General features: G+C 33.2%; 1 protein-coding gene across 1 annotated transcript in view; it reads left to right on the forward strand.

Moving 5' to 3' along the window:
- The window catches only part of LOC111064465 (E3 ubiquitin-protein ligase SMURF2), a 55141-nt gene extending 43896 nt beyond the window's left edge, over positions 1–11245 (forward strand). Inside the window, exons 13-15 of the mRNA XM_039433806.1 lie at positions 2224–2407; positions 4065–4203; positions 6605–11245. Of these exons, the coding sequence (XP_039289740.1) occupies positions 2224–2407; positions 4065–4203; positions 6605–6789 (508 nt within the window). The 3' untranslated portion in view covers positions 6790–11245. The remainder of the gene's footprint in view (positions 1–2223; positions 2408–4064; positions 4204–6604) is intronic.
- The last annotated feature ends 1718 nt before the right edge of the window (positions 11246–12963 follow it).

A 12963-nucleotide genomic window follows, 5' to 3' on the forward strand; every position in this document is an offset into this window, starting at 1 on the left:
CGGCCATTATGTGGGGTCTTTATCGCGATACATTTGAAATTCCAATCTGCTCATAACAAAATCATGCATCATGCTTTTTAAAAACTATATTCTGGTTCAGATAATATGTGAATTCAGGTTTTAGATTTTTTTAATAATGAAATTTTAACAATAAATGTTTCAATAATTCATTCTTCAATTATTAAAAATTGCTCTTATTCTTGTAACTTGTTATGATTCTCAAGGCATTGGGACAAAAGGCTAACCTCAAAAACAGGTTGAAGTTTCTATCAATTAAATTTAAAAATCAACAATTCAGTTCCTAGTTGGAATCTAAATATTATTATTCTGTCGGAAGAATTTATTTTACAATTCAAAGCCAAGCAATATTCCTTGAATACACCACACAAAGCACCAATAATAAATAGACGGTTATTGGAATGAGTTGACAAAAAATCGGCTTCAAAATTTGGAGCATTAACGACGACCTATACCATGGTATATCTTCTTATGCTATATTTTCTCCATGTTAAAACATAATGTCCAGTCTACACCATCGTCCGGTCTCTGGTCAAGTCGCCACTTTGGTATTGCCATCCACATTGCAATGTGACTATTTGTGGATTGTCGGCTGGTCTTCGCTTGTCGAAAATCGGAGCGATGGCCAGTGAAGGCGAGCGCTGGCAAACCACCCATCCACACTATCGCGCTCGTTGTCATTCGCGTTGGGCGATAGTGTGGATGCGGAATTATGAGATACAATATATCTTATTTTTTATAGTTTGTATTATAAGTTTTGAAGCTTAGCTTATTAAAGGTGGGTCACTAACAGTGAACGTATCCTGTACAGTGAAGTATAATTCTAAGGGCCGTTTGCACAGTGACAGTTTAAACTAAATTTCATTCTAAACTGGATTGAATCCGTATCAAGTATCTTTTGTTATAATGTGTTTCATTTTGAGTTTAAGTCAACAGCTGATTAAATTTAGTTTAAGCTTCGACTGTGCAAACGGCGGCCCCAAGTAGGCTATATAAAGTAAATTCCTACTGTAGTCAGTGCAAACCTTAGTTTGCAGCATGTGGCTTTATGGCCACTGTTATTTCAGTATAACAAAGGGAGCACACTGTTGTTGTTTTCATGATGATTCCATCAAAAAGGTCTACGCTCTCTTTATCGCTCTTTCTCTCATACAATCAGCTCTCAGGCTCTCTGGATTCAGTGATATCTGGCAACACGGTACACTCCATAAGAGAAATGTTACAATTCAAGGTTTGCTCAGACTGTAGACTAAGTAATTTTAAATGTTTGCACAGACTCTAGGATAAGTAGTTTGAAGTATATCAGTTCTAATGGGACAATTCATAACCTCCGGACTGAGTGGGGGACTAGTTACCATTAACTCATGGTAATTATCTTTTCACTGTACCGACACATTCATATTACACAATAGAAGCCCAATGAAATATATCAAGTACCCTTTTCATTTTATCAAATAATTTATTCTTAGGTGATTTGATAGAATAAAAAGGATACTAAATAACTATAAGCTTAGAGAAATGATAGCATAAGAAGATATCCATGGTGTAGGGCGTTTATGTTTCAAATTTTACTGTTAACTCAAGCCGATAGTCCTAGTAGTTATATTCTGTGAAGCTATGTGACGCTGGTAGTCTCATACTGTGCCGTTATTACACTCTGATCTTGCCAAAACAGTAATAATAGACAGTAGACAACAGTCATCGGCTTGAGATGACAGTGAAATTTGGAACATAAACGACCTATAGCATGGGATATCTTCTTATGCTATCTTTTCTTTATTTATTTATTTACAATGCAAATGACACTAATGTAATAACATTGAAAGATAAAATAATAAGGTAGTCCTTGTGCTATTTTTCTTCCAAATTCATAGGTGACAAAGTCCAAGATAAGGTTAGAATTTCACGTGTACAATTTTTATAAAATTTTGGTTCAAAATAAACACTAAGACTATAAATTTTGAATTTAGATGGCTTAAATTGATGAATTAATTACAAATATTCCACTCAATTACCACTTTTAACGAATAATATGGGTACTAATAAAGGTAATAAAAAACGTTAATTGTGCATCAGTAACTTCAATAGCCCTGTTGAGAAAAGTGATTCGACAATAGAAATAAGGAGTTGATCCACAACATTATATTAATTTGAATTATTTTTGAGTGTTATGACATGTTGTGACCTGTGTTTGTCAATTTGCAGGTTGTACGTGAACTACCGGTTCATGCGTGGCATTGAACAGCAATTTCTTGCGCTGCAGAAAGGCTTCACAGAACTGGTTCCCGCGCAACTGCTGAGGCCTTTCGACGAACGTGAACTGGAGCTCATCATTGGCGGACTGGGATCAATTGACATCAATGACTGGAAACAAAATACAAGACTGAAGGTGAATTGAACTTATTCGATTTCGTTTAACTTACATCTTTTCCTCTCTCTACAGTACCTTACAATCTAAAGTGAATTAAAGAAGTGCCTTATAGAACTAGAATGTTATAGTTTTTAGGTATTTTATCGTGTCAACTAAGAATAACTGGGCTTTTTGTGTAGTTGAGAAGTTGATATTGTGGTAATTATTCATATTGAATGAAAAAGACTAAGAAATTGTCAAAAAACCACTGATTTATTGATAATTAGAAAGACCGGTTTCGGTTATTACACCATTGTCAATCTCTGATAAACTGGTTTTTTGACAATTTCTTAGTCTTTTTCATTCAATAACTGGGCTGTTTTTGTTTCGTTTTTGTTGTGCTCCTTTGATAGGTAGATATATATAGATAGATATATTTATAAAATAGAATTATAGTAGCCTTTAAAATTGTTAAAATATTAAAAAACAAGAATACAAATTGTAACGTGACTACTGGTTACGTATATTACGTCTGGTTGGCCTCAACGGCCAATAATTTGTTATTTGTACTTCTTACTAGCAGGTAACCCGTGCTTCGCAAGGGTCTAATTGAAAACTTGACCTACTGAAATCTTGAAGAACTTAGAATAGGCCTATAACCATCCTCGTTAAATTAAGAATCTGTATGTAAAATTTCAAGCTAATTAGTCAGTAGTTCATACGTAATACATCATTCGTGAATTTCCTATCCCGTACGCGTATAAACCAATTCTTTCCTTTATTATATTATAGATTATAAGTGTTATTTAATAATACAAACGTGACACATTCATGCACAAAATAACATTGTATGTCTTTAATACAGAGATACATTGATAAGTTTGCAAAGACTGTAGATGGCTTTTCTGCTTGAAATTTCGCGAACAAACTCAGTAATTATTGTCTAGTTTATAATGATTATTGAGTGAAATGTCCAATTTTTATTCAGATTTCCTTTCAACCAACTATAATCAACATTTCATAAAGTAAACGATTGGGAGAGAAACAGCAGACTTGATTGTCTATCCCAAATTTGTTGAAATAATATAGGTTTATAGTCTAACATAAAATAAGGCTATAATCTATAATGTCGTCTTGTCGATTTCCTTTCAAAAAATATATTATTTATATCTGAAATAGAATTGGAGAGAATTCTACAAAATCAGAGATTTCTAGAGCTATAAGATTATCAATAATAATAGAACAATGTGTTGAATAATTAATGGAAATAAAAGTGTGAAATATGGAAACTTGTAACAATTTAAGCATAACAGGCTCGAAATTTTTTTGTGAGCCTCAAGACGGTTGAAGCTTCAAATTAGGTTACCTACCTACATCTTTCCATTGTACATTTTAAAAATTCCAAGCTTATTGAATAAAAAGACTAGTTATTGTCCAACCACAGGTTTATGAGAAAAACCGAGATAACAGTTTAGGTTGTTACACCATTATCAATCTCTGGTAAACGCTTACGAAACCGGTATCTCGATTTTTTAATAAATCTGTGGTTGGACAATATCTAGACTCTTCATTCAGTATTGATAATTTTCACGATATCCCCTTCACAACTACTCAGAAAATTCAAGCTTATGTTGAAATACTTTATTTTGAAATGATTTGTGTGAATGAATGAAAATGTATTGGTCTGATTTTGCAGCACTGCACTCCCGAAACGCCAGTTGTGAAGTGGTTCTGGGAGATCGTCGAACAATACAGCGAGGAAATGAGGGCCAGACTACTGCAATTTGTCACTGGAAGCTCGAGGGTTCCCTTGCAAGGATTCAAGGCTTTACAAGGCATGTAGACTGTTGCTTCTCTTTCAAGATTTTCGTTATTCTTTCAATTTATTACCGTTCAATCTACCGTTTCAATTTGAACTTGCCACCACCCATCTTCGATGCTTTGTTGTTTGATACTACATTAGAATAGTTCATTCTCATCAATTACTCAACATACAATAGACTTTTAAATTCATCATAGAGAAATAGTTATTTGTGCAACTAGTGCGCAAAGTGACAGTTTGCTGCACCGAAAGAAACGTTTACGCCCGAGCCGTAGGCGAGGGCGGAATGGTTTCTTGAGTGCAGCAGAGGAACTTTGCGCACGTATTTCACATTAAGTTTTTCCTACAGTTACCATTGAATATGAAAAGTGGGTAATTATGGGTAAAATTGCCTGAAATCCATCAAATGTTTTTCTGTGTAATTTTATTATTGATAAAAACCTTAATTTATTGTCAAATTGAATAAAATAATGTTGTCCTTGGTTATAATATATAATACTAATAATTTGCGCGTTGTGCTTCGTTGCACCTCTGCTCACTATAGCAGCCCAGTCACTGTTACCAACTTCATTTTGATTTTGCTGCACTGTTGCTCCATATAACCTACTAAGTATTTTGCGTTGTCATGTTGCAAATCTGGAGTGCAGAAAAATTTTTCCCGCACTAGAGCGGAAAAGTGATTCTTTGCGTTCTGTAATCAGTGCAACAATGGCCACTTTTCAACGTAACTGTAGGAAAAACATATAACAGCATAAGTAGGTATAAGCAATACCTTAGTGAAAAGATAACATAAGAAGATACTCCATGATATAGGTCGTTTATGTTCCAAAGTGCGTACAGATTTACGCGCCGCGAACATGAGCAATTCACTTTTAATCAGCTGATGCCAAGATTTTTATATCTTTATCTTACCGTTTCTGTAAAAATACAGATATAGTCAGCTGATCAAAAGTGAATTGCTCATGTTCGCGGCGCGTATATCTGTTCGCACTTTAAAATTTCAAGCCGATTTTTTGTTAAATCAAGGCGATTACTGTCGCCTACTGTCTATTATTACTGGTTTGGCCGGGTGAGTGTTAGAACGGCACAGTATAGCCTAGTTTTCATTAGTAGAGTTAGTGGTACAGTTCCTGGGTAAGTAGTAACTATCTTGTGAACTCTCCCAATGAAAACGTTCATGGTAGAGTACGAGTTTTTATTAGATTAGAGTGGGATAGTACTCTACCACTTGCCTTCCCCCACCACCGCTTCTCACCATACTCTACCACTACTATGTTAATGAAAACAGTCTCGAGCTAGTAGAGTAGGGCAGAGTTAAGTAGAGTAGTTTTCAATGTTAGTTCTGTTCACTAGACAACACACTACGCTTCTCTCTCTACTCTACCATTACTATGCTAATGAAAACATTCTCAAGCTAGTAGAGTTGAGTACATGACATTTTAAGGTTAGTTCTGTTCACTAGACAATACTCTTTACCTACTATTCTCAATTGTAGTGGAACAGTTACTCGACCAAGTAAGTGGAGTAGAGCTAGCTCAGTAGAGTTGGTATGCCAGTTACTCGAACACTAACTCTACTATTGAACCAGGCTATCAGTGTCACTTAGCTTCACGGAAAAGAACTTCTATAGTGTGGTCCACGTTATAATGGCAGTGGATAAAGATAAAAGAATAGCGATGCCGATTCTCTGCATCAATTATTTCTAATATAATTTAATAATTATAAATTAATTATATTATTAATTTAATATAATCTAATATAAATATATTTCTACACTGTCAAAAACATTATTGTCATCGTTGTGGACCTCGAAAAGGATAGTACTACCGGCTTTGTCGGTTGATAGACAAGGATAGCAATACGAAAGTTGATCAAATACTGTCATTATAACGTGGACCTCACTATAGGACTATTGGCTTGAGTTAGATAACAGTAAAATTTGGAACTTGAACGCCTCATATCATGGAATTTCTTCTTATGCTATATATATATTTTTTCAAATCAAATCATTTATTTTCGCCATTTAAAAAAATCACAAATAAAGAGCAAATCAAAAATATGAACAATAAATTTAAACAAAATACAAGTGTTGACTTAAAAATAAGAAAATAATAATACAAAATAATAAATATCTACATATATATACATCAATTATACATATGTATATATAATTTACGTATTATATATGGCATCACCAGCAAAAGAATAAACTTTGCCCGCTGGTGACCGTTGCAAATCGAAAATAGTATAATAATATTTAAAATAGAAAAATCCTCATCATTTAGTCATTTCTGAGAATGAAGAAAAGATTTTCTCTATATTTTCTCTATACGGGCACTATATGTGGGAACCCAGCTAAATCTAGTAATGAAATTCAAACAGCCGTGACTAACTTTTGACTTTTGGACGTTTAGGTTCAACAGGAGCGGTAGGACCGCGTCTGTTCACCATCCACGTGATCGAAGCGCCACAAGACAATTTGCCCAAGGCTCACACCTGCTTCAACCGCATCGATCTGCCAGCCTACCAGACATACCAGCGACTTCTGGAGAAGCTCAGTCAGGCGGTCGAGGAGACGTGTGGATTTGCCGTCGAGTGACCTGGTCACTCTATGGTCGCATTCATCATTGCAAATCTGACCTGACCACTCTATAGTTGTAAAGTCGGTGCAAATGAGCTTCGAGTAATCTGACCACTCTATAGTTACATTCACGTTGTAAAGTCGGTGCAAATGTGTCCTGACCACTCTGTAATCTCGGTGCAAATCTTAGACCAGTTATAGAATAGACACGCCCCATTGTATATACCATTGTACATACTGAAAGTCGATGAAACCAACATCTACTGCCATATCGCCCCATCGTGAGGTCAGCGAACAAACTCTACACCTCTACAGAAAAGTTTTCTATCCGATGATGACGGCACGATGGGGCGATATGGCAGTAGATGTTAGCTTCATCGACTTTCAGTATGTGGCGTGTCTATTTTATAACTGGTCTAAGGTGTAAATGATACTACTGCATGGTAGCCACCCGTCTTCTATGTTTTAATATCAGTGGAAAAGATAGTACTATGGCTCGATTTTACAAAAACCTGTTAAATTTCAAACTGTGATTGAATGTCACAAGAACCAATAAAAGAAACCTTCTTTTCAAAAAACCATCCTCTGGTTTTCGTGGCATTCAATCATGATTAAAATTTAACAGTTTTTTGTGCAACCGGGCCTATATGATTGCTTCTTTTCCGTTACCACCGCCTTCTATAGTGGATAACTTTGAGTATCCAAATGTTGGGAGCGCATTGTTGTCTATTCTCTGCTACCACTGCCTTCTAAAGTAGATAACTGTGAATATTCTATTTTTAGCTACTACTGTTATTGAAAACATTCAGTGCCGGTTGCACAAAAAACGGTTAAATCTTAACCATGATTAATTTTAGGAGAACCAATCAGAGAAGCCGTCTTTCCTAAAAGGCCTTCTCTGATTGGTTCTCGTGGAATTAATCACGGTAAAAATTTTACCGGCTTTTGTACTCAGTATCCTTTTATATTTTACTAAAACTTTGCATATTTGGAAACATTTCAAATGCAAATGACTCGAAGATTTATTTCAAGTATCTGCAAAAAATATTTGCAGAATAGTTTCAGATAATTTTCAGCCATTTTCAAATTCAATTAATGTGATTCGAGTTATCTCGATTATCTGATAAAATATTAAAACCTGGTTGCACAAAAAACTTGAATGCCCCACAAGAACCAATCAGAGAAGGTTTTTTGTTAAGAAGGCTTCTTTGACGAGAAGAAAACGTTTCTTTTTAAGAAGGCTTCTTTGAAAAGAAGACTGGAACGCTTTTATTGAAAAGACTAGTTCTTGTAGCATTAATCATTATTAAAATGTAATAGGTTTTTGTACAACCGGGCCTCAATTGTTAGTTCTTTTCAATAATGACCAATTATTTCTCAAATTTATTTTATTATATTTCTGTCTAGTCTATGAACCGGCAACGGTGAGGAGATAGAAAATGATGACAGAGGATATCAAACCAATTGTAATCAGATGCTGACTGTATAACGTGAATATTACTATAGCTGAAGGGTACAAAACATGGTGGGGTGGTGAAGGTAGAGTGTAGCTGAGAGTGTTGAAAATAATGCTTGTATTGAAATGTGTCTGAACATATCAGAGCGGCGATGGTTGGGTAGAAGGTAGAAGGAAACTGATACATTTAGGTTCATGCATTATTTAAACACTCTCAGCTACCTCACTTTATACATTCTAGATCTATGTTTTGACTCTGTGTCAACCATATGTGATAAACCTCTATTTAACTAGATACTGTTTAAATATTTATATTTTATTTTAAATCTATACCGTGAACAGCATTTTATTGTTGTTGTGTGGATCCAAGGCATTTAGATATCTAATGCCTAAAGATATATTTATATCTACCTTTTATCTATCTACCTTGGTTTATAACAACTCAGTAAAACGGTGTGTTCTTTGGCGACATACAATGTCGGAAATTTATTCGTTTTAGATCGTTTTTATTGGACTGGCTTGATTAAGCCGGTCGTTTTAGATGAACATTCAAAAATTGAAATATGCTCTATGTATTTTTATTGTATTTAGGATAAAATTAACTGATTGAACAACGGTTTGTTGGATACAAACTTTTAGGTCGATTTTAAGATTTCTATCAGTATATTATTGTGAATTTTATCTCTAGTATGTTTTACTTGGTGTTCATGATTAATATATTGAGATCGTTATTAACTCTGGTTTTGAGATTTTATTTAACGTAGTAAACCCCTGATTTATCGAATACACCTTGATTATGGTCCCCAAACCAATATATTGATACGAACCAATGTAATATGATATATCTGTCTACGTGAGTTCAGAACGAGTCTGAAAATTATCCGAGTTGATCTCAATAATTACTTTTTTCAAAAGCATGAATAGTTTTATTCACTATGTTTTTGTTTGTTTATTATGTGATTTATCCAAACATCAATCATAGATGTTTATAAATTGTAAGGTCAGTGACGATAGATCAAGGGTCAACTTTTGATCGCCTTTGAACAACCAGTGATTATTTATATTATTGACAATCCAAAATTTACCATTTGTTGGTATGGTATCTACACACAATCCAAATTTCATTACATTACTAAGTTTTTGTATTACTTTATTCTATCTGATATTATTGGTTTTAGTTATTAGTTAGAGTAGTTTAAATAACTTATATTGAGTGGAATGTAAGTTGATTTAACTCTTATTTCTAATTACCGTTATACTTGAAATTTGTCAACTTATTCTAACTTACAGTTTCATAGTAGTTACGTATTCAATAGTCTCACAATTTTTTAGTTTTGAGATACTTATTTACTACTAGCAGGTGACCCGTGCTTGTTTGTAAGGGTCTAATTAAAAACTTGACCTATTAGAATCTTGAAGAATTTAAAATAGACCAATAACCATCCTTTGTAAATTGGGAATCTATATACAAAATTTTAAGTTAATCAGTCCAGTAGTTCAGACGTGATGCGTCATTCCTTAATTTTCTATCCCGAACGTGTATATGCCAATTCTTTCCTTTATTATTTTATAGATCATGAATACATTTTAAAATGTTACTGTTCAATAATATACTGATAGAATATGTAAGTGTTATGTAGAGAACAAAGTGGTTTAGTATGCAATAAAAATTACTGAAATACAAATCATATCACATAATGCTTCCCCTTGCAATTAAAGTGCTTTTATTAAAATCTTCCATGAACTATTCATATCACTTTTAGTATCCGATATTATTATAAGATGATATAATATAAATTATTTTTTAATTCAGTGTTGTTAGGTACTATTAGAATTTAATGATAATTATATTTGTAAACAGATTATACCTCATTGAATGTGTTGTAACTCTAATTTATTGATAATTTTATTAGGAAATTGTGAATCAGTGGTAATTGTTCTTTGATATCTATCATATCATATCATATTAACTTGTGAATCAATAACACATTATTAATAGTTCTTGTTACCTTCTTCCTTAGGAATTTTCAAGATTTTAACTACAATGAACTTCTATTGCAGTATAATATTTTACGATTTGTTTTTATATATCTTTACCTTGCATGAACTGATATTAATTTACAATTGAACATCAATAATACTATACTTTTATTACCGTAATACAATCGATGATTTCTTGCTAATCAATACCTTCATTAAACTGGCTATTAATTTTCATAATAATGTTTATATCAAAGGGCACAATTATTTAGAAGACGCGTCACTTCGTATCAGCACATCTAAAAAAGAATTATAATTTATTTAATTTGCACTTTCTATAAAGATGATCTATTCTTTCTCTCATCGTCGATTACTGAAATTACGAGCGTTGAAACAAAATATTGATCAATTATGACAATCAATTAAGTCTTTATCATATTAAAGCTTCTATGAATATTATAGCTGACACTCTACTATTAGGCCTACTTTCGTTGCTTGTATTTTATCCATAAGATATTGATTCACAAGATATTCGTCCGCTTTATCGATAATATTGATATTAAATCTAAATTTAATGTAGATATGTATATAAGAAAATGTTCATTTATGGTAATTATATTGTATCCCTACCTTTGCTTTGCTCTGTGATTCTTATCAAAAAGCACAACCCTTATTATCTTTTCATTAATAATAATAATTTACGTGCATGAGTAATATTAGCTTTTACCAAAATTTGGGCTTTTCTTGAATATATTTTTAAGAAATTCTACAAAAAATCACTGTCACTTCTAAATTGTTTTATTGTTTGACTATGTCACTAGCACATGTTTAATTGTTTTAAGAATCACCTGTTGTCTATAATTTATTATGTATCTAATTTAATTATTGTACCAACAATAAATATTATGTTTGTAATGATAGTGAAATATTTGTTTGTAAATCCATATTTTATATAATATTGTACAAAGAGGCCTTCGACAGCTTTTTAGCTGTTGTTTTGTAACTCAATTGAGGTATTAAAAATTTCATCAATCTTTTGATTTTACAAAATTAATGAATCTGCATGAGACCTGCAAGTGGTGTGCTTATATTATTATTAGATTCATATCCAATTTCGTTTATGTTGAAATCTTGAACCATTTCAGATTCAATAACTTATGACTTTGTGTTAAGTAGGTAATCAGGTAATATTTGTACTCAGGTTGAGATACGAAATCTTCATACAATTTTCCAATGTTCAAGATTATGCGCCATAGAATTGAAATTGGCTTTATTTAAGTTTAAATAGCTATTTCATCTTTTTAAATCAAACGTAGTTGCTTTTGTCTGTATGTAGGTCACTAATAGAATTTCATGAAGCTTAGCTGGAATGTTTGTTTTTTGAGACGTGTGACGATCGATGTATGTGTAAAACTGTGCATCACAGTTGTCCACAAATAGGTTTCTGAAAAATGTTAATTTTTTACTTTCCTTGCCCTATTACCATAGGTAAGGAAAGTATTGCTTTCCAAAATAAATTAAGGTACCCCAATTTCCAAATTTCTATACATTTCAAGGTCCCCTGAGTCCAAAAAAGTGGTTTTTGGGTATTGGTCTGTATGTGTGTGTATGAGTGTATGTGCGTCTGTGTACACGATATCTCATCTCCCAATTAACGGAATGACTTGAAATTTGGAACTTAAGGTCCTTACAATATAAGGATCCGACACGAACAATTTCGATTTGACGCAATTCAAGATGGCGGATATGGTGAAAATGATGTCAAAAACAGGGTTTTTCGCGATTTTCTCGAAAACGGCTCCAACGATTTTGATCAAATTGATACCTAAAATAGTCATTGATAAGCTCTATCAACTGCCACAAGTCCCATATCTGTAAAAAATTCAGGAGCTCCGCCCCATCTATGCAAAGTTTGATTTTAGATTCCAATTATCAGGCTTTAGATACAATTTAAACCAAAGTGGAAAAGATCGAGCAAAAAATCTCTTTAATTAATGTTCAGGAACATTTTCACCTTAAATTGAAAATAAGCTCGAAATTCGAGAAAATGTTATTATTTCAATTACAAACTGTTGGCAACTGTTGATTCTATTAAATCATTCACTATGAAGAGAGAGCAAACTCCGTGTGTCTCCAGCCTTATTGTCCTGTCACCAGCTGGCTTGGATCTTTGAATAGTAGACTTGAGATGCGCGGGAACACTAGCGTCAGGTGATTAATTTTCATAACGGCAAGGAAAGTTGTGTGAGTGCGCCACACCAGATTTTTTTAGAAAACAAGCTGCTGTACTCATGTGAAGCAACAAAAGTTGTCAATTCTTTATGGAAAACAAGTTGCTTCACTCAAATGTGAAGCAACAACAGTTGTCAATTCTTTGTGGAAAACAAGTTGCTTTACTCAAAGTGAAGCAACAAAAGTTGTCATTTCTTTGTGGAAACCAAGTTGCTGTAAAATAACAAAAGTTGTAAATTTTTTGTAGGAAACAAAATTCTCTACTCAAATGTAGAGCAACAAAAATTATCAATTTTTTGTAGAAAACAAGTTGCTGATGACAAAGTTGACATCTGATTTTTTAACAAATTGCGGCAATTCGTTGCCAATTACTAGAATATCATTTTGTTGACAACTATCACGGTGTTTCCCACATTCAGTGAGAAACAAAAATGTTGAATAATTTCCACAAGTTGACGACAAAATGTTGGTGAGTGGGATACAAAATTTTTGTTGAAATCAAGGATTTTTAAAAGTTGACGAAA

This window comes from Nilaparvata lugens, chromosome 8, assembly GCF_014356525.2.
Source record: "Nilaparvata lugens isolate BPH chromosome 8, ASM1435652v1, whole genome shotgun sequence".
In the NCBI taxonomy this organism is placed as follows: domain Eukaryota; kingdom Metazoa; phylum Arthropoda; class Insecta; order Hemiptera; family Delphacidae; genus Nilaparvata; species Nilaparvata lugens.